General features: G+C 45.0%; 1 protein-coding gene across 8 annotated transcripts in view; it reads left to right on the forward strand.

Moving 5' to 3' along the window:
- CCNB1IP1 (cyclin B1 interacting protein 1) overlaps positions 1-23,211 on the forward strand; it is a 288,316-nt gene that overhangs the window by 262,691 nt on the left and 2,414 nt on the right. The window contains exon 5 of one of the 8 annotated variants that reach the window (XM_085649893.1): positions 8,179-8,246. The exons of the other annotated variants lie outside the window; for them this stretch is intronic. Within the exon in view, the coding sequence (XP_085506019.1) occupies positions 8,179-8,246 (68 nt within the window). The remainder of the gene's footprint in view (positions 1-8,178; positions 8,247-23,211) is intronic. 8 annotated transcript variants of the gene reach the window in all.

The following is a 23,211-nucleotide window of genomic DNA, read 5'->3' on the forward strand; positions in this document are numbered from 1 at the left end:
GATACCACATGTCTTGCCCCCATCAACCAATGCCTCCATTCGGTGAAGGCGTCCTTGATTGCGAGAAGCTCCTTCTCCGCAATATGGTAGTTGCGTTCGGCGTCGTTGAGTTTGCGGGACATGTACGCAACGGGATGAAGCACCCCTGTGTCGTGGTTGCGTTGGGACAAGATAGCCCCCAGCGCCACATCCGACGCGTCCGCTTCCACCACGTAGGGGAGATCCGGATCGGGGTGAGCCAACACCGGCGCCTTACCAAAGGCGCTTTTCAGGGCCTCAAAGGCTTTGTTCGCTTCAGGGGACCAGACAAACTCCTTGGACTTCCTCAGTAGCTGTGTGATTGGGGCCACCACTCCTGAAAATCCATCTATGAACCGCCTGTAAAAGTTGGCGAAGCCAATGAAACTTTGGACGTCCTTCACGCTTTGGGGCACCGGCCATTCTTTCACCGCCTTGATCTTTCGTTCTGCCATCTCCTGTCCCTCTGGACTCAGCATCACTCCGAGGAATTCCACGGATGTGACGTGGAAGTCACACTTGCTGAGTTTACAAAACAGCATGTTTTCCCTCAGCTTTTGGAGCACAGCTTTGACGTGGTGTACGTGCTCCTCCACACTGGACGAATAGATGAGGATGTCGTCGATATATACGACCACGTAGATATCCAACTCCTCTCTGAATACCTCATTCAAAAAGTACTGAAAGGCTGCCGGGGCGTTGCACAGACCGAACGGCATGACGAGGTACTCAAAAAGGCCGAACCTGGTCTTAAAGGCGGTCTTCCACTCGTCTCCGTCCCTCATGCGCACCAGATGGTATGCCCCTTTCAAATCCAACTTGGTGTAGATACGAGCTTTCTTGACCTGTTCCAGAAGTACACTGATGAGAGGCAAGGGGTACCGATTTTTTATGGTTATCGCATTCAATGCCCTAAAGTCCACACAGGCTCTCAGCTCCCCATTAGCCTTCGGGATGAAGAAGAGTGGCGAGGCGGCCGGAGACTTGGACGGGCGGATGAATCCTAGCTTGAGGAGTTTATCCAGGTACCCCCGGAGATGCACGTTTTCAGGCTCCGTCAGGGCATACAGCCTGCCGCTGGGAACGCTGGCCCCTGGCACCAGGTCGATCTGGCAGTCAAACTGTCTATGTGGTGGTAGCACTTCCGCCTTCACCTCATCAAATACATCCTCAAAACTGTGATAAGCCTGGGGGAGAGCCACATCTTTTTCTGCCGCTGTAGCCACCGTCTGACTCCCGCTCTCATCTGCGTCAAGGGATTCCGTTCTTATTCCACAATGCAGGATGCAATACGGTGACGTCATTTCGATGCGATGTGTTGGCCAATCCAGAAAGGGATTGTGTTTCTGTAGCCACGGCAATCCCAATATGACGCCATATTGGGGCGCTCGGATGATGTTAAAATCGATTTGTTCCAAATGGTTCCACCCATATCTCATCGGAAGGACCCCCGTGTGCTGCCCGATGGGCCCCGTCACCAATCGCCTTCCGTCTACAGCATAGACGTCTTCGGGTACAGCTTTGGGAAGAAGCACTAGCCCTAGCCTGCATGCCTCGTTGTGGTCCATAAACATGCCAGTGGCCCCTGAATCCACCATGGCCACAACGGGTATCCACTGGTCATGCACTCCCACGTGCACCGTGATAAACAGGTGTCGTTGTCCCTTAGTGACCGAGTTGGAAAGTGAAGGGATGGATGAGTGACTCCGAGATGCCCCTTCTCTGGTCTTGGAGTCCTCTAGTTTTCCGCCGGTATGTCCACCACGGCTGTTACCGACCGGTTGGCCCGATAACGTGACGTCTTCGGTTTGGCAGGGCATTCACGTACGTAGTGGCCTTTTTTGCCACAATATAGGCACAATCCTTGTTTACGGCGTGACTCTTTCTCCGTGGCTGTGAGGCTCGCTCGTATTGCGCCGATGTCCATGGGTTCTCCCTTGGATGCGGTGGAAGTTTCAGGACTTCCCACCGTCACATAGGATGGAAGGGATTTTCCTTTTCTCCCATGATCCCCCTTTCTTTCACTTAGCCTATGTTCCAGCCGTAATACCAGGTTGATAAGGCCCTCACATGTCTTGGGTTGAGGGTCAATATGAGCCACGGCGTCCTTGAGCTCATCGCACAGCCCTTGATGGAAGAGCGCCGTCTGTTTAGCAACAGGCCACTTGGTTTCCGCAACCAGCCTTCGGAACGCGTTGAGATACTGCACCAGGTCGTTGGATCCCTGTCTCAACTCAAGCATTTCACGGTCCGCCGTGTACGAGTCAGCCCTTCTGTCGAATACCTTCAGGAATTCCTCGCGAAAAGCACCCCAATCACATAAGAGGGGGTCGTCCCTGCTCACCAGAGGTACGGCCCATTGTGCCGCGTTTCCAGCCAAATAGGATATAAGGAAAGCCACACGAGCCTGACTCGTGGGGAACGCCTTTGGTTTGCACGATAAATGTAGCGCCACTTGTGTGAGGAATACCTGCACTGTGTTAGGATCCCCACTGTACCTCTCTGGTGTCGCCAAGGGGATGGCTACCGGCATTTCCACTACTACCGCAGGGGTCTTATTCGTGAGGGAGGTGCTGGGCGTGAGCGGGTCCAATTGGATAGCATCCAGTCTGGCTTTTACATCGGCTGTTTCTTGCCTAGAGGCAGCCACTTCAACTTGCATGGCCGCTAAAGCAGCCAGCACATCATCAAGTGTTGCCATGTCTGTTATCGACCGGGAGACAGTTAGTGTTATTAAGGTCGGATATTTTGTAACGCCCTGAACGTCTCAGGATCGTTTAACAGACACGACAATGAGGACGCAACCACTAGTGAAGGGTTAGTTGTTTTAATGAAGGCAAATATAATACAAAGAATAAACAAGTTATAGTCACTGGAATCCTCCAGGCTAAGTACGTTACCAGCCCACAGCACGGATCGTCCTAACCGTCCTCTGCATATACGCCGGTCCCGGCGTATGCCAACAGAGGGCAGAAATGAAATGGCCGACAATGCCAATCGGTAGGCTGTGAGGGGCACGAAGAGTGTTGGGGAGAATCGAGGAGTCAGGGAAACACCCAGCCGGGGTCTCTACCTGAAGGGAGCAGCCGCTCAACCTCTTCCTCAGACTGCACCGGGACGCGGAGTCACCTCCTGGTGATGCGTCACCGATACCCCAATCACAAGCAAGAAGACTGAACCGAGAGCAGCCGCTCGATCGATCCTGTGGACTTCCGAGTCTGTAACGCGGCAAACACCTCCTGGTGTGCGTTACAGCTGGCAGTCCCTGTGTCTCTGGTCGGGCTGGGAGTTACGACTCCAACCAGCAAAAGCGCCACTGCGCTTGGACTCAGCCGAGTCAAAAAGCGAAGCTCAATGGTTGACCGGTAGAGCTTCCGGGTCCTTCACAGGTGACGATGGGGCAAGACACGGCCCAGGGAGTAACGACTCGACCTACCTCCGTTCTTGCCTTACTGGAGCACCACTCCGGAACACTGCTCTTCACGAAGCAGGTACGTCGGTGTGAACACAATATCCGACAGCGTTGTACCTCCCGGTTCCTCCCTTTATAGGGCGTGTTTTCCTTGAGTTATGTAACAGCTCTCCTGTTTACATAAGGGCGTGTTTCCTTGAGTTATGTAACAGCTCTCCTGTTTACATAAGGGCGTGTTTCCCTTGTATGACAGGAATTCTTGACACTCCTGTCATCGGTGGGCATTCGTCTTCCAGGTCTCCGGGTCACTCCTGAGTGACATAGACTCTGTTCCCTCTGCTTGCAGGTTCCTCTCAACCAGAATCCACCGTCAGATTTCACCGGAAACTCTTTCCTTCTCCAGCAGCAGCACTTTCCTGAATTCCTCCATTGTGTTTGACGGCAGATTTTGACACCACTTCACACCTATGCACCCGGCTTCCCTGGTGTAGGTAACGTGGGTGCTAGGGTATCCATGGATGGGGTGGCTCTCCATCCTCTTGTCTTCCACTGGTTTTTTTCAGGGTCCACTGGGTAGGGCCCTTAATCTTTAAAATTGCAACTGTGACTTACTTGATTTGTACGGAGAACGCGCTTGTGTTCCCACACTGCACACGATCTTCGTGGGGTTCCTAGTCACTCACCTTGGGTCCCCAGCACTTCTACATCCTCTAGACCTTGTCTCGACATGAGTCCAGGTTCCTTTACCACTTTCTCAATAGATGGTTTTTGTCCCCTCTGGGGTTCACTATATATTCTTTGTTATTTACGTAATTTCTACGCAAAGTATTGTATGCATTATGCATATCTCCAGGTAGGTGTGTTAGTGAGTATTATATAATAAATACATATTTTTATAAATACCTTGTGTGGTTCTTTTTCAGTTCATCTATACCTATAAGATCGCATTCTGGTACAACAAGCTGCTTTATACTCCTTCTGCACTAAACCTGAAGGCTGCTCTCCACAGCTACCACTTAGAGAGCTTTCTAAGGTTGTCTAAGACCTCCTAAAGCACCATACAGGTTGTCTGGACTGGTGCAGGGTGTCCACCTACATAAGTGTACATCATATATCAGGCCAGCCTATCACAATTTTCCTAATAGAGCTTAATGTTATGCATCACCTGTCAGCTGGGGTCCTTCCTTCAGGGACCAAACCCCCACCTGTCCGTGAAACTACATTGCATTGTTGAGGTAAGAATGGCTCTTGGTCTGAACATGAGGTAGCAATCAGCTCTTGCATCTAATCTGTCCTTGGAGTGGGTCTGTGGAGCCATTCTACTGAATTGCCAAGACGGCCTAGGCATGGGTCAGAAGGCCAAGTCTCAGTTTGCTCTGGTGAGTTTGGAGACTATAAGCCTTGTACATCAGTCAGCTCGACTTGGAAGACGTATTTGTTGCAGTACCAGCCTAATCAGGTAGTCCCATCTCTTGATTCCTCCTCTTCCCCTTCTGTTAAGTCTAGTTCTTGTGCTGTGTAAGTGGTAGCTCACCCAAATAGCAAGTAGAAAGCCTTAGTGCAGAAAGGAGGCATGCCTCACCCATTCGTCTGGTATAATGTCACTCACTCTAAAACCCAGGGTGCAAAAAAAAAAACGGATTCACTGAGCGGCACTACCCTTAACTTGGTTTCCGTTTTAGAACACTTAACCAGTCCTGTCCTGGTGGTAAGTTGTCATAACACTGATGGTGAGTGCATCAGATAGGATATATGTGGCCTTGCCACCTTCTCCACTAGTCCACTTCCCCAAGCAGCAATATTTGGTGCCAATTTTGCCGGCACCGACTCAGCGCTCTTGGAAGCCTCTCCATTTACCGGCAGTCCCTCTCTCCTGGATACGTCCACAGTGCTCAGAGAATGGTGGACTCTCCCCCGGCTGTAAACCACTCCTCCCTCCTGAATTGTTGACTCCATGGCACATTAATCTTGCACTGAAGGACCAGGTGCAGCTAGATCAGGTGTTGCTAAACCTCTCCTCAGCAGTGTATGAATCCAGCTTAAGGTTTTGCCGTCTTGCAATCCTCGATATTTGGCATATCATTTTTTTTCTGGCTGTTCTGAGTGTGAAGATAAAAGCGAGGGAGACTATTTAGGCCAGCACCCTCAATTTCCATTGTTGATTCCACCTGCTACTGTGCAAATCCCTGCATCCACAGTGCAGCTCTTGAAGACCAAAGAAAAATAGGACACAGTAAATGGCACCAGTCGTCCTGGGCCAGTAAGTACAATCAGGCATGACCCAACTTCTGTTCCTTACCACTGCAGCTTAACCTTCCCGGGTGACCATTCTACTGTGGATCCATTTTACAGATCCATTCCCCCAGGAGGCTGAACCTTGGAGAGCAGTACACCAACCCAGGGACCTATGTTTTTGGCTACGACCCAGAGACCAATGTTTGTGGCCACTGCCAGATGGTCCAGGCCAAAGCTTTGGGTCAATTGTCCTTTGAAATCCCATCACCCTTGCTGGAAAAGAAAGGAATCTGTGGTTTGGAAGTTGTACTATCTTCTCCACCAAGTCTTGGCATAGGCACAAAGCCTCAGGTTTTTAAGTAGACTCAGGACATTTGTTAAAAGCCTGTCTCGGATCCTGCTATTTCAAAGTCTTTAAAAAGAAGATCTGGGTGCTGTCTTTGTGTGTGGAAATCCCAAAGGCCAATGTGTGGCGATAATGGTGGATTCCCTAAGGGTAAAGCTATGTACTCCCCCATTAAAAAGAGGCCCATTGTCTGGAAACATAGAGCAAGAGTACTTATGAAGCAAAACACCCATACAATTTGCCTAAATTCACGTCAATTTGTTAAATGGTGTCTAGATATTATTACTAACAAACACATTTTGATCCCTCTATAACAAATAGGAATTCCACACACGCAAATTATTAATGTATATCCAATCATGCTGCTGCATATGCAAACTTGGAACAAACAAAATCGCCAGTTTCGGTTATAATAGATCAGAGGAATACATGATTGACAGTTTTATTAACTGTAACACCACGTTCACTGTGTATATAATCATATGCTCATGTGACAAGATATATATTGGCAGCAGTGTATGCAGTCTCAAACTGCGAATTCAAGAACATGTCAGAGCAATAAGGAATAGTGATATCAAATATACTGTTGCAAATCACATATGTAATGCTCATCCAGATAACAAAAATGTCAAGTTCCATGCTATTGACCATGTAACTATAAACGAGAGAGTGGATAATAGGGAGCTAATGTTGAGGCGAAGTGGATCTGTCGCCTCGGTGGCGTAATAATTTGCGTGTGCGGAACTCCTATTTGTTATATTGTTATTTTTTGGGCTTTCCAAGTAGGGAGTGGATAAGGGAGCACTCCCTGGTTTTCCTGCACCGACCTCACTTGCCAAAACTTTCTCCGACAGGTGCGGTCTCTGTGTTTGCCTCAACCCTTGTCTGTAGCTTTATACAACTTTTTGATCCCTCCCTTTAACTGTGCCCACCCTTGATCCACACAATTTTGAAAATGCCATGAGTAAAGTAAAAATGTTAAACGTCTTCCTAATTGTATACAGATTTGACAAATGGTGGTAAATTTAAAAGCAAATCTAAAATCACCTTTTCAACTGTCAAGATATCTCTCAATTTTTAGGTTATAATTTCATGCCTAGTTTGATGTAATTCCCTTAAGTGGCTTTTGCTGTAGTAGAGAGACACATTTCCTGAAGAAGTTAAAACTTAAAAAACATTTTTTTAACTCCTGTTTATTCCTGTCCCCCCTCCCCCCCCCCCCCTGGGAGGATCTGCTCAAAACGTGATATACCAAACATAGCCAGTTATATTATTTGATTGCAAAGTTTTGTGCAAACTCATCAGCTGACATCCAAATTATAAGCATAGCAAAAATCGCCTTTAACCTTAATTACTGAGTCACTATACTAAATGTGTGTGTGTAGATGTGTGTATATAAATATATTTGGGGTTTTGTCTCTGAAAAAGCAAAGGTTACACTGACATTACCGTTAGGGGTTAAAATAGGTAAACACTAAAAATGTAAAACCAAAAAAACTGAAATTTACCAGTTTTAGTTTACTAACCTAACTGGAACTTGCACCCCCACCATGCACTGCTTATGACGTAACCTATTACATCACTCATGTTATGTTAAACAACATCGTTGATGACATCACTGAATAAATCTCAGATGACATAATTGATAACAGCTTTTAATCATTGTGACACTATCCTATTGGGTTTGTATATTTGAAGTAATTAAACACCCTACATCTATGGAGCATTTTCTATTCACCTTAATTGGATTAACCTCCTAAAGACTTTGCTTGACCCGCTATTTTAAGAGTTTGAGAGGTATACATTTGCCACTGTAAAGACACCTTCTTTAAGCCTCTATGGACAACTCTCCATAGGTTAATAAAATAGACTACACACATCACTGAGATTGGCATAATGAATTACAACCTTAGAGCTATGCCTACAGCACAAGTATGAGATAAACCACCTCTGAGGCGGACACCCCAACATTCTGCATTATTCAGTATTGTGTAGTGCCTTACAATTTATAGTGATGTTTTGGAAATAAACATGCACAATTTATAAAATGTGTCTATACCACTGTATTACAACTATTTAACATGGGCACATGCCTTGATATCCACTTGATGTGAATGTATTGTCTGAAAAGTCAATAATGAAATTCCCGTTGGGCTTGTAAATGCAGATTCAATCACACTCTACGCCTTTACAAGGTCTCATTGCATGCTTCACGTACACCCCAATCGCATTAAGGTCAGTACCACACCTGTATGTTTTTATTAAAAAAAAAAAATTCTTTTATTGTCTTATTTATATATATATATATACAAAAGAACATGAAGCAAACAGGCGAAACAAACGGTTGCTTGTACTTCAATACAAAAATTGCAATAAGCGGGATAAATGGCTACAACCGTAACACATAATGATAACATTTTTAGTGTGTACAGTGTTTTAAGGTGTCACATGTTTACTTCATGTTCTTTTGTTTCAAAATTTGTCTTTGTAAATTGTCAATTGTCACCCTTTTGGTTATTTATGTGGAATCGGATACAGGACTGTATACCACTACTTATTAATTTTGTTTCTTGACATTGTTTAATTCTCATTAAATTACACTATCTGGCTGATAGCTTATATATAGAATTGATTTATTTCTATATTTATTTCGTGGTTTCTTAATTACTCCTCACAAGGACCATTGTTCCTTCAAAAATTGACTCCCTAGGTCCTTTTTACCTTTTAGGGTTCCCTTGTCTTTAACAAAAACTATCCATCTAATCCAGGCATAATCAAAATGGCCACTCCATCGGAAGTTTCTCATCAGTCATCGAAGAGTTTGCGTCTCGATTGAACAAGTGCCCGAGTAAACTGAATGAGATCCCATTGTCTGAAATTAAATTCCAAAAGGCAACCTGTCCTTCAGTTATCAAGCCAACGGATTGACATGGGAACCCCAAGGAAACGATCACTCCACTGAGTGACGTGGCAGTTAACGCAAGAGGGCCATCCGAAACCGGAACAGCTCTCAAGCCTCATTCAACTTCTAGTCTGACAAGAAGGCCAAAAAAATGTATAATAAAACAGTGCTTGTTAAAAAGAACCACTACTAAAATACCACGCACTCAACAGCTTTGTGATAACTTAGCGAATTTCTAAAGAAATAAAGTAGAGGTAGTTTACTTAAACCTGAAAAAGGAGACTGCTTCATCACTCCCAGCTGCAACTCCCTTAGATCTCAGCACTTCAGCTCTCAGCGAGTTTCCCATAATTTCTTCTGAACACATGATTGAGCTAATAAATCTCACAAAGTCCCGAGCCCCCAACGGACCCTTGCCCCACTAATGTGTTGCAATAAATATATTTCATTGCATCCCCACTGCCTTTACTGCTTAATAATATCTTGCAGTCCAGTTGTTTACCCGCAGTTGTTTTTATTCTTCTCAAAAAGACAATGCTAGGTCCCCTAGAGAAAAAGAACATTCGGCGGATATCCCGACTCCCTACACTTGCTAACGCCCTAGAGGATATTTACACCTCTCTATCTACATTTTTGGACCAAAATAGTATTCTAGACAGAGCCTAGTTTTGCTTCAGGCAAGCCCACAGCACCCAAACTGCACTGGTAGGAGTATCAGAGGAGATTAGGGACATTATGGACAAGGGAGGCAAGGCTGGGTGGTCCTTTGGAGCCTTTCCGCAGCCTTTGACACGGTGAGTGTCATCAGCTGACTGAGACAGGTATTTAAAACTCTGCCTTTAGGTTACTTTGCTCCTTTCTTGACGACAGGGACAGTCAACATGGGAGATTTTATCTCCAAGTCTTTCACCGTACCCTGTGAAGTCTTGCAAAGGTCTTTGCTCCACCCCACTCTATTTAATATATATGTGGCTCCCTTTCTGTAACTTTTAAGATTGTATGACTTTTCCACTGTCTTCCACGCAGACCGTACCCAAATTGTGATATCCATGAAAAACAACATTGAAGAGTTTGCGTCTCGATTGAACAAGTGCACTAGTCAACTGAATGAGCTCCCATTGTCTGAAATTAAATTCCAAAAGGACAGAGGTTCTCCTCTTCGGGCTGCATACCTCCTTCTAGAACAATATCTGGTGTACACCATCTCTATGCTCTCTTCTCATCCTAATACCCAAAACAAGGAACTTGGGAATCATTCTCGATTCCTTTCTCTCTTTCGAAGATCAGACCAGCCAACTCACTTCTTCGTGCTTTTTGTTTTCAAAATGTTGATAAAAATTCTTCCCTTCCTACCTTTTGACTTGCACAAAACAGTGGTCACCTCCCTTGCATTATCAAAGTTGAAATATTGTAATGCCATTCATAGTGGGACTCAGCAGGGCATCTTGAGAAGACCTCAGAGACTGCAAAATGCTGCAGTCAGGAGTTCTTTAAAATATTAAGAAATTCGAACAAGTCTCCAAGGCCAGGGAAACACTTCCCTGCCTACCCATCAACAAGAGACTTGCCTTCAAAGCACTCTGTATAGCATACAAAACGCTTAATCACACCGGTCCTTATTTTCTTAAGAATAAAATCTCCTGGTACAACCCTAATAGATCGCTTCATTCAGCTACAGTTAGGAAAGTGTCTGCACCTTTAATTCACAAAGTTTCTCTCAGGCTACCTCCCGTCTCTGGAATCAAATTCCATGTCATCTGAGGAATCCACCCAACTTCCTTGCCTTCAGAAAATCACTTAAAACTTGGCTGTTTACTCTTTCCCTGTAGAACATATTTTGGGTAGTTTTCCTCTTTCAAGCACAAGGCAGCACCAAGACACCCATGGGCATACGCCGCACTCTACAAAACTGAAACCAAATCAAACATCATCACAGAAGACTTCTAGACGTAATTGTGCACAAGTAGCCACACACCCTGGCAATCTCTTTCCAATACAAACAAAACACAGTCCCTGCTCCCCACCTATACGGCCACCGCAGTTCCTTCAGTCATACCTATTTTACCGAAGGAGAGACGATAAACTCAATCAGAGGCTGGATGATAACCTCGATATTCTGGGTGTTTGCTCTTTAACACGATCTTCTACTCTTAATATGTGACAGATTACCGCACCTAAAACACATTTGATTGTTCAAAAAACTTATCAGTTTTAGTGCTTTCCCTTGGTTGAGTGTTACTAGAACTTTTGCTCTTCTGCCATACAGCATTCACAGTTTCAGTCTTTCCTGTTCCTTCACAGATAACTGCGATGTCTCAATGCTGTAGGTCATGCGTAGTGTTTCCTCGAGCGAAGGATTAGCCAGTGACTGCAATTTCAGCTGAATAGCCTTGTTGGAGCAGTGACAAATAAACTGATCCCTTGCCAACTGGTCTGTAAAATTTTCAAAATGACAATCTGCTACTAGCACCTTAAGAGCAGATACATAAAGATCAACACTTTCCCCTGTCATCTGTCTCCTCATGGGAAATTTGTGTCTCAAAACGACAATGCTGGATTGAACGTCAAAACTTTTGTCTGATTTTTTTCACACACTGTTTAGTCATATTACTGTTCCAAATCTGAATCGTCAATGTTGGGTAAATGCTTAAAGATGGCATGTCCCTCAAACCTCAAGGAATGCAACAATGAAAACCTTTTACGTTCAGGGCAGAACCTTGAGGCACCAATAGCTGCTAAGTAAGTTTCAAAAGCATCATACCAGTTATTCCAATCCACAGGTGGTTCACCTAGAGATTCCAGAAATGAAAGAAGAGGATTTACCAACTGCATGGTTCTTTTAACAATGCAGAAATAATTATAAAAAAGATGCAGAATACAGAAAAACCGTGAAGAACAAAAGAGAAGAAAAAAATTAACTACACAGTACCCAATACTGCATGAAAAACAAAGTAACCAAACAAATTAACTATGAATCGTCAATAAAAGCTGGCCTTGCGTATCAGCATATGAGCTTCACTCAACTTGATGGAAAACACGATGAAGACTAATAAATTAATTAGCTGTGCGTATTGGAGGAATATCATCTTCCAACGCCAACATGAATGGTTGTTGCTATTCGCATAAGCGAAATCTGACTTGATACACCCGCCGTGAACAACAGACACGAAGCGCATTTAGAACGCTGAGGCCGTGCGCTTCAGCGGAGTAATTATCGTAGCAAGAGCTCTACACAGGAGGCTGGTTACCATGAGATGCACCACAACCAGGGCCGGACTAAGAACCAAAAACAGCCCAGGCAAAGTGCTCATCCAGTCCTCCTGGTGGTTGGGGGTGGGCTGAGCTGTTTTCCAGGGCCGGTTTCGGCCGATTTTGTTATGGGGCCGATATTGCAGCTATGCTGCAAAAGCAGCCCTGTTACAAAAACGGCCCCAGGGGGCCAAAACCGGCCCCCAACCTGGCGGCCTACTGGGGAAACACCCGGTGCCCGCTACAGTCAGTCCGGCGCTGACCACAACGTCACTATGACAATAAAATAGCACTGGAGAGGCGTAGGCCGATAGGTGCCGGAGGTAATGAAGTGTCACAGAGGTACGTAGCATTGTAAATCCACTTGAGATGTCAAAAAGAAGAAAACCTAAATAAACGCCTGACGTCACCCCCGGAACGTCTTGAAATGGCCAATTGAGAAGTAGCAGTCGCTGTCCGGCTATCAGAAACACTACCAGCAGGTAGGAAGGGACTATAAATTACAGTACTTGCGGTTTATTTTTCCTTTAGTGCAACACACCAACACTGCATGGGTCCTGCGGCAGCTCTGCAACTCGTCCCCACGTAAAGTGTGGTAATCTGTACAGGAACACATGCACACTGCAGTTGCTGCAAAGCGTAGTTTATTTGTATCACAGAGCTGCTCAGAAACATGACATAACAGCACTGCTGATATCAAATCCCCCCAGCCTGGAACCCTGCAACACTCTACATTTTAACCACTGTCCTGGTTCCAGCTACAGACTACACCAGAACCAGTGACTTACACTGTAAGAACACTGCACTAATCCATAGGTAGCACCCAATTAGATTATGGCTGTCCACTCCAAATGGTTTGGGAATCTGAAAATGTGTTTCTTTACTAAGCTCCCCCCATGTAAGAATGTCCCCCAGAAGCCAGATCCTACATGATACAATAAGGTTTGTAGGTCAGCTAAGAGCAATTTCCTTTGTGCTCTTAAAGAGAACTCCGCAGGCTATAATGTCAGCTAGAACTCACTATAAATTTGCCAAAAAACAAGCAAAATCTACTTGGGATAGAGCAATGTGAAGTGACATTGTGTCTGCAATATGATCAGGGGACCAAGCAGCATTTTGGCATATAATCGCACATGGCACCACGACAAATGGGATTAAGCCAGAATCACATATTCTTCCACAAGACTGGGTAATCCACTTCAAAACTTTATATAGTAGCTCCCCAGCTACCCTTGTGAACCCTGATAAGACTGGTCCCATGTTGATTGCCATGGTGTGTATGATTTCCTGTAAATCAGATATGTTTAAAGCTAGCTGCTGTTTTACAGTGACTGAAGTTACAACGGCAATTAGATCAAAGAAGGCAGGAAAGGGGGCCGGATTAGATCGAATCTCGGTGGACCTTTTTAAGTCCGAACTGGTAATTTGGGCACCCTGCCTTACCCTCATTTTTAATGCCATTATAAAAGCAGGCAAAATACCAACCTTATGGAAAGGGGCAGAGCTTATTCTTGTAGATAAAAAAGGCCCAAAGTCTGACCCAGTTAACTATCTCCCAATTAGCTTCATTGATTCCAGTCAAAGAAATGTTTGTAAACTTTTAATAGATAGGCTCCTTACCTGGATCAATGAAAACAAAATCCTAACACAGTTTCTGGTTGGATTTCGTTTTGAAGTTAGCACTGTCGTTCAAGTGTTTAGGTTCTAATTAATAAGGTGGGAAGAAGTAATTCTAAAAAGGGGAAACATCTATTACAAATCAGGCATTACATCGTAGTGCCTTTCCAATGCAGTCAGTAGCACAATTGCAAAGTTACCACTAGTTCCATTACAACGCAAGTCATTACAACGACTTGATTTAGGGAATGCGGTGTGGGAAGTCCAACCCCTTCCCTACTGATACACCGACTGGAGTTGGAATAGTAATTTAAACTATTCCAAAGTCCAGCACTTCCCTACAGCAAGTCGTAGTGACTTGCGTTGTAATGGAACTCATGGTAACGACACAGCCATGGTATTGACTGCGTTATTAAGCCACGCGTGGTTTTGGCATGCGTAGTAACAGATACTATTCTATAAAAAGTGGTAGCCTCTACTTCACGTTTGTCAACCTTAACACAGCATTTGATATTGGCTCCAGGGATAAGTAATGGTACACACTTGGTGATCAAAGGCTCAATCTTTTCGCCACCACAGAGATAGCGTAGCGTCCAAGCTTTTGCATGTTGTTCTTCCCAAACGCAGTTCTACCTTGAAGACACCTTTCATTTGGATTGGAGCTCGGGACTCCTGAAGACATTGCTGCCTATACCCCTCCTGCCCAAAATTCTGAAAAAGATCAGGAACGACCAGGCCCTAGTCATCCTAGTAGCTCCAGACTGGTCAAAGAGTGCGTGCTACCTGGAATTTCTGGCCATGAGCATCTGTCCTTCAATTTGTCTGACCCTCTGGGACGACCTTCTGTCTGCAGCAGTGCAGGATCCTTCACCCGAGCCTGCACAATGTATACCTCCATGCTTGGAGATTGAGTGTTAACAGTTGATGGCTTTTGATCTCCCTCTCAAAGTAGTGAGTGCCATTATGACAGATAGGCGTTCCTCCACCAACACCATCAATGTGGGATGCTAGGAGAGGTTTGTTGTCTATTGTTTCCACTTGAAATATCCAGCCTTTACAGCAACAGTTGTCTTACATTCTTCTATTTTGTTTATCATACCAAAAATAATTTGCTGTGGCAACAATGAAGGGTTATTTGTGTGCTCTTTCAGCCTTCTTACTTTTGCCCGATCACCCATCTTTATTTAAATCCCCTGTTGTGATACATTTCCTCAGAGGGATGACCCATATGTTCCTGCTAACACCATTTGTGAGAGTTCATTGGACCTTAATTTAGTCTTCATATTCCTCCTGTGCACTCCATTTGAGTCAATGTACAGCTGCGCTCTCAGACTGCTTACCTTGAAGAAAGAATTCCTCGTAGCAAAAATGTCAGGTCATTGTGTGATAAATTGCAAGCTCTCCCTGTCCAGCAACTAAAAAACACTTATTTTCTGGACATGCTAGTGCTATGTACAAAAGTGGCATTCCTCCCAATGGTTGTCACTACTTAGGGCAATCAATCAAACTGCTAGCTTTCTTTGCCCTGCCTCATCCATCCAAGAAAAAAGAGAGGCTCCATTGACTAGATCCAAAGAGAGCCATAAGATTTGACATCGATCACACAAAAGAACATCAGGTCTACAATCAGGTTTTAGAGGGCTTCTCTGGAGAGAATAAGCGAATAGCTGTGCAGAAGCAGACCATCTTCCGGTGGATTGTCCTGTGCATTAAAATCTATTACGGATTGGCCAAGAAACATCCTCCGGAAAGCCTAAGGACTCATTCCACCAGAGCATAGGCTGCTACCGTTGAGCTGATGTGCAGTGTGTACGTCTTGGCCTACTGCCAGGCTGCTACATGGGCATAATTTCACACATTCACAAAGCACTACTGCCTGGATAGCTAGGTCTGACTGAAGGAGCACATTGCCCACTCTCTCTTGCAGGATGTCCTTACCTGAGTCATTTCACAGACCCGCCATCTGGTGAGGTACCTCTTTTGTATCTATTCACACAATGAGCAATCTGTCATTAGAAGTATTCTTCAGCAGAAAAGGTTGTTCTTTCTAGTGGACATTCTATCTAACTGCAGATTCCTCACTGACCCACACTCCTCCGCATTGTATGGAATGGACTCATCTGGTCTAAATTAATAAAATGCCAATCTAGAGATCTGCACACTGACATAATCTGATTTTTAAGGCCTCTGCATCAGATGGTGTGGGCAGGTAACAGATCAGCGCAGAGGTGGTGACTGTAAAAGCCCTGATATCACTTCCTGGGTGAGATAGAGCTGATGCAGAGCCTGAAAATGACCGACACGCAAGTGAATTGCTGAGAAAATTCTCCTTATCCAGTCTGGCGCCTGGGAGTATTCACTAGGTGACAAATCTGTAGATGGAATATCCACCAGAAAGAGCGTTACAGAAGGTTTTTTGTCTGATTTTGCTGTTGGTCAGACAGTCTCCTTTCCATCTTTTTTACAACCCAACCTCACCTGCTGAAAGGACTCTCCACATAGCAAAGACAAAAGATATCTTTAAAACAAAACTGTACCTTGGTTATTTATGGCTATTACAACTAGCTTCTCCATTACTAAACAATCTATTACTAGATTGATTGCGTTATGCATTATTTAATTTATCACACATTTCCATGAAGTTCAAGAGCTCATTCTAGAACAGCAAATGCTGCCACAATAACTCTGTTATACAATAGTACCATTTCTGATATGTGAAAAGCAGCTACATGGACATCCATTTACATCTATAAGTGATATATGCCCCTTCTTTTCTCTGGCAGTTTTGGGGCAAAAATTCAGTTGCTGGACTAGGGTGACCCTGCTGTTCCATAAAAAAGAACTGAGTTCATCTTCTAGTTGAAGACGTTGTGGGACACAAAGTGCAGTTCGTTGTTTTGTGTTTGCAGCTTTACAGTGCTGTCACCGATCTGGCTTAATTTTCTGCATAACCAGTTTTATTAATGAAAATCAAGTCAATTTTTGTAATCATTTTATTACCATTTTATTGTCGACATTTAGCATGGCTCGCAGAGGGCGGGGGTGACGCTCCTCCGCCCTCATGAAGAAACTTCTGCTGCCTCCTAATCACGAATCAACCAGAGGTGGACACACTGCTGTATGTCAGAAATTATGAAATGGATGCGAGAGAATTTTCTCAAAATCAACACAGAGAAAACCGAGATAATTGAATTTGGCCCGGGAAAGCCCGCATGGAATAGCTCCTGGTGGCCGGCCGAGGCAGGCGAATGTCCCACCCCTGTACGCAAGGTTAGAAATCTGAGAGTGGTGTTCGATGACCAGCTCAATTTCTCGGCACATGTTAGCAATCTCGCCTCTTCCTGCTCGTATTTAATTAGGATACTGCGGAAGATTTTCCCTTTCATCAACCCTGACCTCCGCAAGAATGTGGTGGTGGCCTTAGTGCTGTCCAAAATGGACTACTGCAATGCACTTCTCCTGGGACTGAATAAGTCCCTGCTGAAGAGACTGCAGGTTCTGCAGAATGCAGCAGCCAGACTTCTGCTGGATGTACCTAGAGACCAGTCTGTTGCTGAGGGAATCAAGGCATTGCACTGGCTCCCTGTCCAGCAGCGGATAGAGTTCAAGGCGCTATGCCTAGTTCATAAGGCAGTGTTTGGGGGGGGAGCTAAGGAAGTGGAGAAGCTCTTTACTCCTTACCGCCCGGGTCGGACACTTAGATCTTCTACCCAAAGTCTGCTTAAACTTAACCGTGTGAAAAAAGCTAGATGGGGAGGTAGAGCATTTTCGTATCAGGTGGTTAGCCGATGGAATGATCTCCCAGGCTTTGTTAAACGTACTGACAATCATCAAGTTTTTAGAAAATTGATAAAAACATGCCTTTTTGAGGTGATCCACTCTTAGTGGAAGTAGTCTCTTTCTATGGACCAGCGCCAAGACGCCTCGGCATTTGTTCGCGCTATACAAGTGACTATCCTATCCTATCCTATCCTTTCAAGAGACTGACATGGAATCCCTGAATTCTTTTAAACTTTGTCTTAAATTGGTGGGGGATTGGATGAGCAATAAATGTCTTAAGTTTATTTACGATAACACTGAGATTCTTTTCTTTGGAACTAAATGCTGTCCTGACTCGTGTAACTGGTGGTCATCACAGCTGGGGAACCTGCCTCCCCCCACCTTGACTGCTAGGAACCTGGGTATTAAATTTGATTCGGATATCTCCTTTGAACCTCAAGTCAAAGCAATATCTGCTAGCTTATTTGCAACTCTTAAATCCTTAAGGAGGATATTGCATCTAGTGCCAGAGGAAACTCACTAGATTATTGTTCACTCTTTGGTGACTTTGAAATTGGACTATGCAAATAGCCTATATTTGGGTCTTCCGGCGTATCTGACTCAGCCCATTCAGATTAATCAAAACACTGCAGCTTGTCTAATATTGGAAATTACAGCACGTCTATTTGTGTCACCCTACCTGCAACAACTTAATTCGCTGTCCATTATTAAATGGATTTATTTCAAGGCTTCTTATCTTTGCCCACAGAGCTCTTGAAATGAAATGAAATTAAATGTAGATTTATGATGCAAACTAATACACGGAGGTGTCTAGGCGCGGCGGCTCTTCATAATCTATAAGCCTGCGCAGGGAGTTTGGAAAGTGAGGATGGGCTAGTTGTTAAAAAGCTGAGTTTTTAAGGCTTTACGAAAAGCCAGGAGATTGTTTTCTGTCTTCAGTACTATTGGAAGTGAGTTCCACAGTCTAGATGTGTCTGCAATGAAACCTCTCCCACCCCCAGATGCCATTCTAGCCCTGGGAATTAGAAGGTTTGCAGATGTTGCAGAGCGAAGCTGCCTCTCTGGAAGATATCACTTGAACTTGTTGTCAAAAAGTCAGGGGCGAGTCCATGAAGTGCCTTAAAGGCAATGCAGAGGGCCTTCAATTCGATCCTTCTTTTAACAGGTAGCCAATGCAAAGTTGGTAATGCATGCGCCACTGATTAGTGTTTTAGGTTATCAGTCAGCAGACGAGCTGCTGCGTTTTTGAGGACCTGCATTTTGTTGAGGAAGCATGCTCGTATGTTAAGGAACAGCCCACAGCACAAATCTATTTTAGACAATAAAAGAGTTGTTACCACCACTTTCTGGAGCACAAGTGGGATAAAGGGAAGGATTTTTCTAATGGTTTTGATCATGAAGAAACAGGTGGAGGTGATTGCGTTGATTTTCCCCTCGAAGGATAGCTTGGAATCAAAGTAAATTCCAAGGTTTTTCACCATAGAGGTGGGGGCGGGGATTTCTCCCATTTCCTGTGGCCCCCAGCTTGGTTGCCAGAAAGAGGTGTCACGACCAAATAGAAGCGCCTCAATTTTCCCTGTGTTTAGCTTAAGCCAATTTTGGGACATCCAATGTCCGATTTTGCGCAGATACTCTTGGAATCTCAGTGCAGTGTACGTAGGGCCTCCAGAGAACGATGCCACAATTTGTGTGATGTTGGCTTAAGACACTGTTTTGAATCCAAAAGACTTTATGAGCAAACAGAGAGGGTTGTCATACAGGTTGAAACGTGTTGGGCTTAGTGAAGAGCCCTGCGGGACCCTGCAGGGCAAGGTGAACCAGGACGAGCTGTGCCCGTCAAGCTCCACCTGTTGTTCTCTGTCAGAGAGAAAGGACTTCAGGAGAGCCAGAGCCTTGCCCTTGATCGCAACCGAAAAGAGAAGGCTAGCAAGCAGATTGTGGTTAACTGTATCAAAGGCCGCCGAGAGGTCTAGAAGGATCAGAGCTAACTTCCCACCTTTATCCAAAGCCTCTCTAATTTCTTCTGACACATTGATCAGGGCCAGCTTGGTATTATGTTGACTTCTAAAGCCATATTGCACACAGTCTAATATCTTGTTATCCTCCATGAACTTGGTCAGTTCTTTGTTCATGGCCTTCTCAATGATCTTAGCGGGCAGGGGCAAACAAGAGATAGGCCTGTAGCTATTCGCATCTATAGTATCCAAGTTTTTTTTTTCAACAACGGGAGAATAGATGCCTTCTTATAGGTGATCGGAAAGTATGCAACCAAAAGCATCAGGTTGAAAATACCTGTAAGGTAGAGGGCCGTAGCCTCCGGGGCCATGTGGAGAATCTTGTCGGGGTAAGGGTCCCAGGGTGATCCTGATCTTGTCTGAGTAAGCATAGTCCTAACTTGCATTATAGAGATGGTGCTAAAGTTGTAAAGGCAGGGGATAGTGTCTGCTGAAAAGCCTTCCTCCCCTGAAACTTCTATCGTAGTGGTGGGGGGTCCTTTGGGTTTGGGCATGTGCTAACTGGTTACAAAAGTCTTGGTTTACTCCTGTATTTTTCTGGGCTGGGAATTTATGCAACGTGGCGAAACGTTTTATGGTGGAGTTAAGGGAGGCTCTTATTTTGGTGGAATAATATTGTTTTTTAGTAGTTTGGATTTTTGTTTTATAGTCTGCAATCGCATTTTTGTACGTGGCCTTGTCCTCGGTTTCATAATGCAAGCAGCACTTCCTTTCCAGCCTTCGGCAGACTTGCTTATGTTGTCATAGGATTTCGTCAAACCATGGTTTGGAGGGAGAGGTCCTTTTAATAGTTGTTGATTTAAGGGGTGCTATGGAATCAAGATTATTGGTGATCCAATTATGGTACGTTTTTGTAGCCTCATCCAAGTATAATGGCAGACCCGGTCTGGAGTGGTCCAGGTGTTGCGTAAGGATTTCTGGGGTGATTTTGTGCCATGGGCGCTTTACTAGTTTGGTTGGGAGAGGGGGCCCCAGCTCCATTGCTGCTACTGGACAGATGTTGAACATCACAGCTGAATAATCAGACCAAGTTAGAGGGACGATAGAGGAGAATTTCAGATATAGATTGTCCGAGACTATGCTGTCTAATACGTGGCCGGCTGTACTGGTGGGGCTGTCTACTAACTGGACCAATCCCATGCTTCCCATGAGATCAATGAAGGCAACTACATCTTTAGATGCTACATTTTCCCCTAAGACGATAAAGTCGAGAAAATTGACTTTAATGTCCAACAGCTGACTGCTATTGTGTAGGGAGGTGGCACTAGGACCTGGGGTACTGTAAAGCAGTACTCCATTAAAGGAATACCGGCTGGTCAAGGTCATTTTGAAGACCAAAGCTTTACAATTAGGGGTGCCTTGAAGGGCCTTGCAGGAAACTTTCAGCTGTCCCTGGGAGATAATAGCTAAGCCTCCGCCCTTTTTTTGGGAGCGGTCTAGTCTTGAGATGTTGAAGCCTGGGGGTGTGGCCATGATAAGATCTGTGTCCGACCTGGCGTCTGTCCAGGTTTCTGTGATGAACGCTAGGTTCAGACTCTGGGATTCAATAAATTCGGCGAAGGCCACAGCATTTTTTATCAGTGACCTTGCATAGATAAGTGCTGCTTTAAAAGGCCTGGCACCTGTCTCTGGGTGTGTATGATCTGAGATTGTGGGTTTTGGGTCAGACCGGATACCAAACATAAAGGTCCCATCTACCCAAGGAAGAGACTCCAGGCCTATTCTCAAACTAGATCATTGACATCTAAAAGTTTAAAACTGCTTCACATTCCCCGGTTTTGTAAAGCTAGGAGAAGTGGAAGATGTTTTGTTTACCTTACGGCCAGGCTCTGGAATTCCCTCCTGCTAGGTCTTCAGTTAGCTCCATTCGAATTTATCTTTAGAAAAAATTTGAAGATGTTTCTTTTTTAATTTGCCCTGTAATCTTTCCTTAGCTATTTATCAGTCACTTTCCGCTTGCGCCAGGATGCTTCTTCAGAAGCTCTATAAATAAGTTTGTATTGTATATGCCAAGAGAGGGCTGCTTTGTTCTGAACTGTATTGGAGACGCTGGGTGAAAAGCACCAGGCCGCACTGCTGTGGTGACCTCAAATGCTAGATGGGGGTCACCAATGAACTGATTTTGGGTCAGGAGTAGGGATGGGTGAAAACTTCTGCTTTGCCGGTGGAGTTCGCTGAGTTTTGCCCACTAGTTCCGGCAAAACTGCGCTAACCGCCAAGTGGCAGAGTTTTTCCCTGCGCATTAAGTTAATGAGCAAGTATTTCCATCCCCTAGCCCAATTTCCATTCACTAGAACACCTCCTGGTGAGATTTCTCTCTCAATGCGGGTGTCACAGCAGATCTCTACTGTTCGCATTGAGAAAGCTACTGCTCAAGTAGAAAATCTACTGAAGTGGCAGAAAGAAGCAGCACGCCATGTGGTGAAGTTCGTGGTGATATTTTAGTTAACCCTGCAGAATTCCATGAATTGAAACTCTGCGAGTTCCACCCAGGAAAACAGGACTTGTGACTGCTGAAATCGGCGACAAAGTCATAGAGGTTCATCAAGATGCTGCAGAGGATGGACTAACCTCATTTGAGTTATATTCAGGAACTGGAGAAACCAAGCAGCATTCCCTCACCCCCTCTGCAAGGGGGAAGAGTAACTTACCTATTGTGTCTGCTGAGTGGAAGCAGCGCCGATTACTCAAAACAGACTGGCACCTCTGTCCAACTAAGAGACTGTGCTGCCAAGTGCTGCTGCATCCCTAGTGAGCGGACTGACTACGCTGTACTGGATCCAAACCCGAGAGTGTCCAAGGAGACAGCACTCGCTGCACCACTGAATACTGCCATACTGCCGGAGCAGGTAAAACAGGAACTGGAGCTTTAGAGACTTGCTGCTAATGGCGCTGCGGCTCAATAGACACTTATGACTTATTCCTAATGAGTTAAAGGGGGAACTCTTGAGTATTGCCTTATAGTTTGCCTTCCCTGGATGCAGCCACCAGTGCATGGGAAATAACCACAAACATGTTTCATGAAGGAGGGTGGGACGGGGATTTGACGAATTACTACTAGAGCCCTGACGTCAAGGGAACTGTGTTATTGCTATTGACTGTCATGTACCTTTGTATGTCTTGGGTTAGAAATAAAACTACACCTTTTTTTCTATAAAAGCGAGTATCGGACTGGACATTGATTTATTGCTTGTACTATTTGCACTTTGAGTTAGGAGCTGTGCTCACTGATCTGTATCTACACCCCACGCCCAAGGGTGTCTTGAATGCTCGACAACAGCTACCACTGAGAGTCAAGTGCAAAAGGGGTACTTGGCACAGTTGCTCAGGATCCATAGTAGGTCGGGCCCTGGGACTTCAGGGGCAAAAGGCCTCAACCACCACGTTCGGCCAGGTAGGCCTTGCATGGCCTGTTGCCATCTGAAAGGGATTTATTCCAACTCCACTCTACTCCACTTTATGCCTCTCCTCCACAGCACTTTACTCCACTTTATGCTACTCCACTCCACTGGACTCTGACACTTGAGTCCACACTATGCCACTCTACTCCACTTCCCTCAATTCACTTTACAACACTCGACTCTATAACACTTCACTTGAGGACACTCAACAGCACTCTATTCTACTCCACTCCACA

This window comes from Triturus cristatus, chromosome 3_2, assembly GCF_964204655.1.
Source record: "Triturus cristatus chromosome 3_2, aTriCri1.1, whole genome shotgun sequence".
NCBI lineage: Eukaryota > Metazoa > Chordata > Amphibia > Caudata > Salamandridae > Triturus > Triturus cristatus.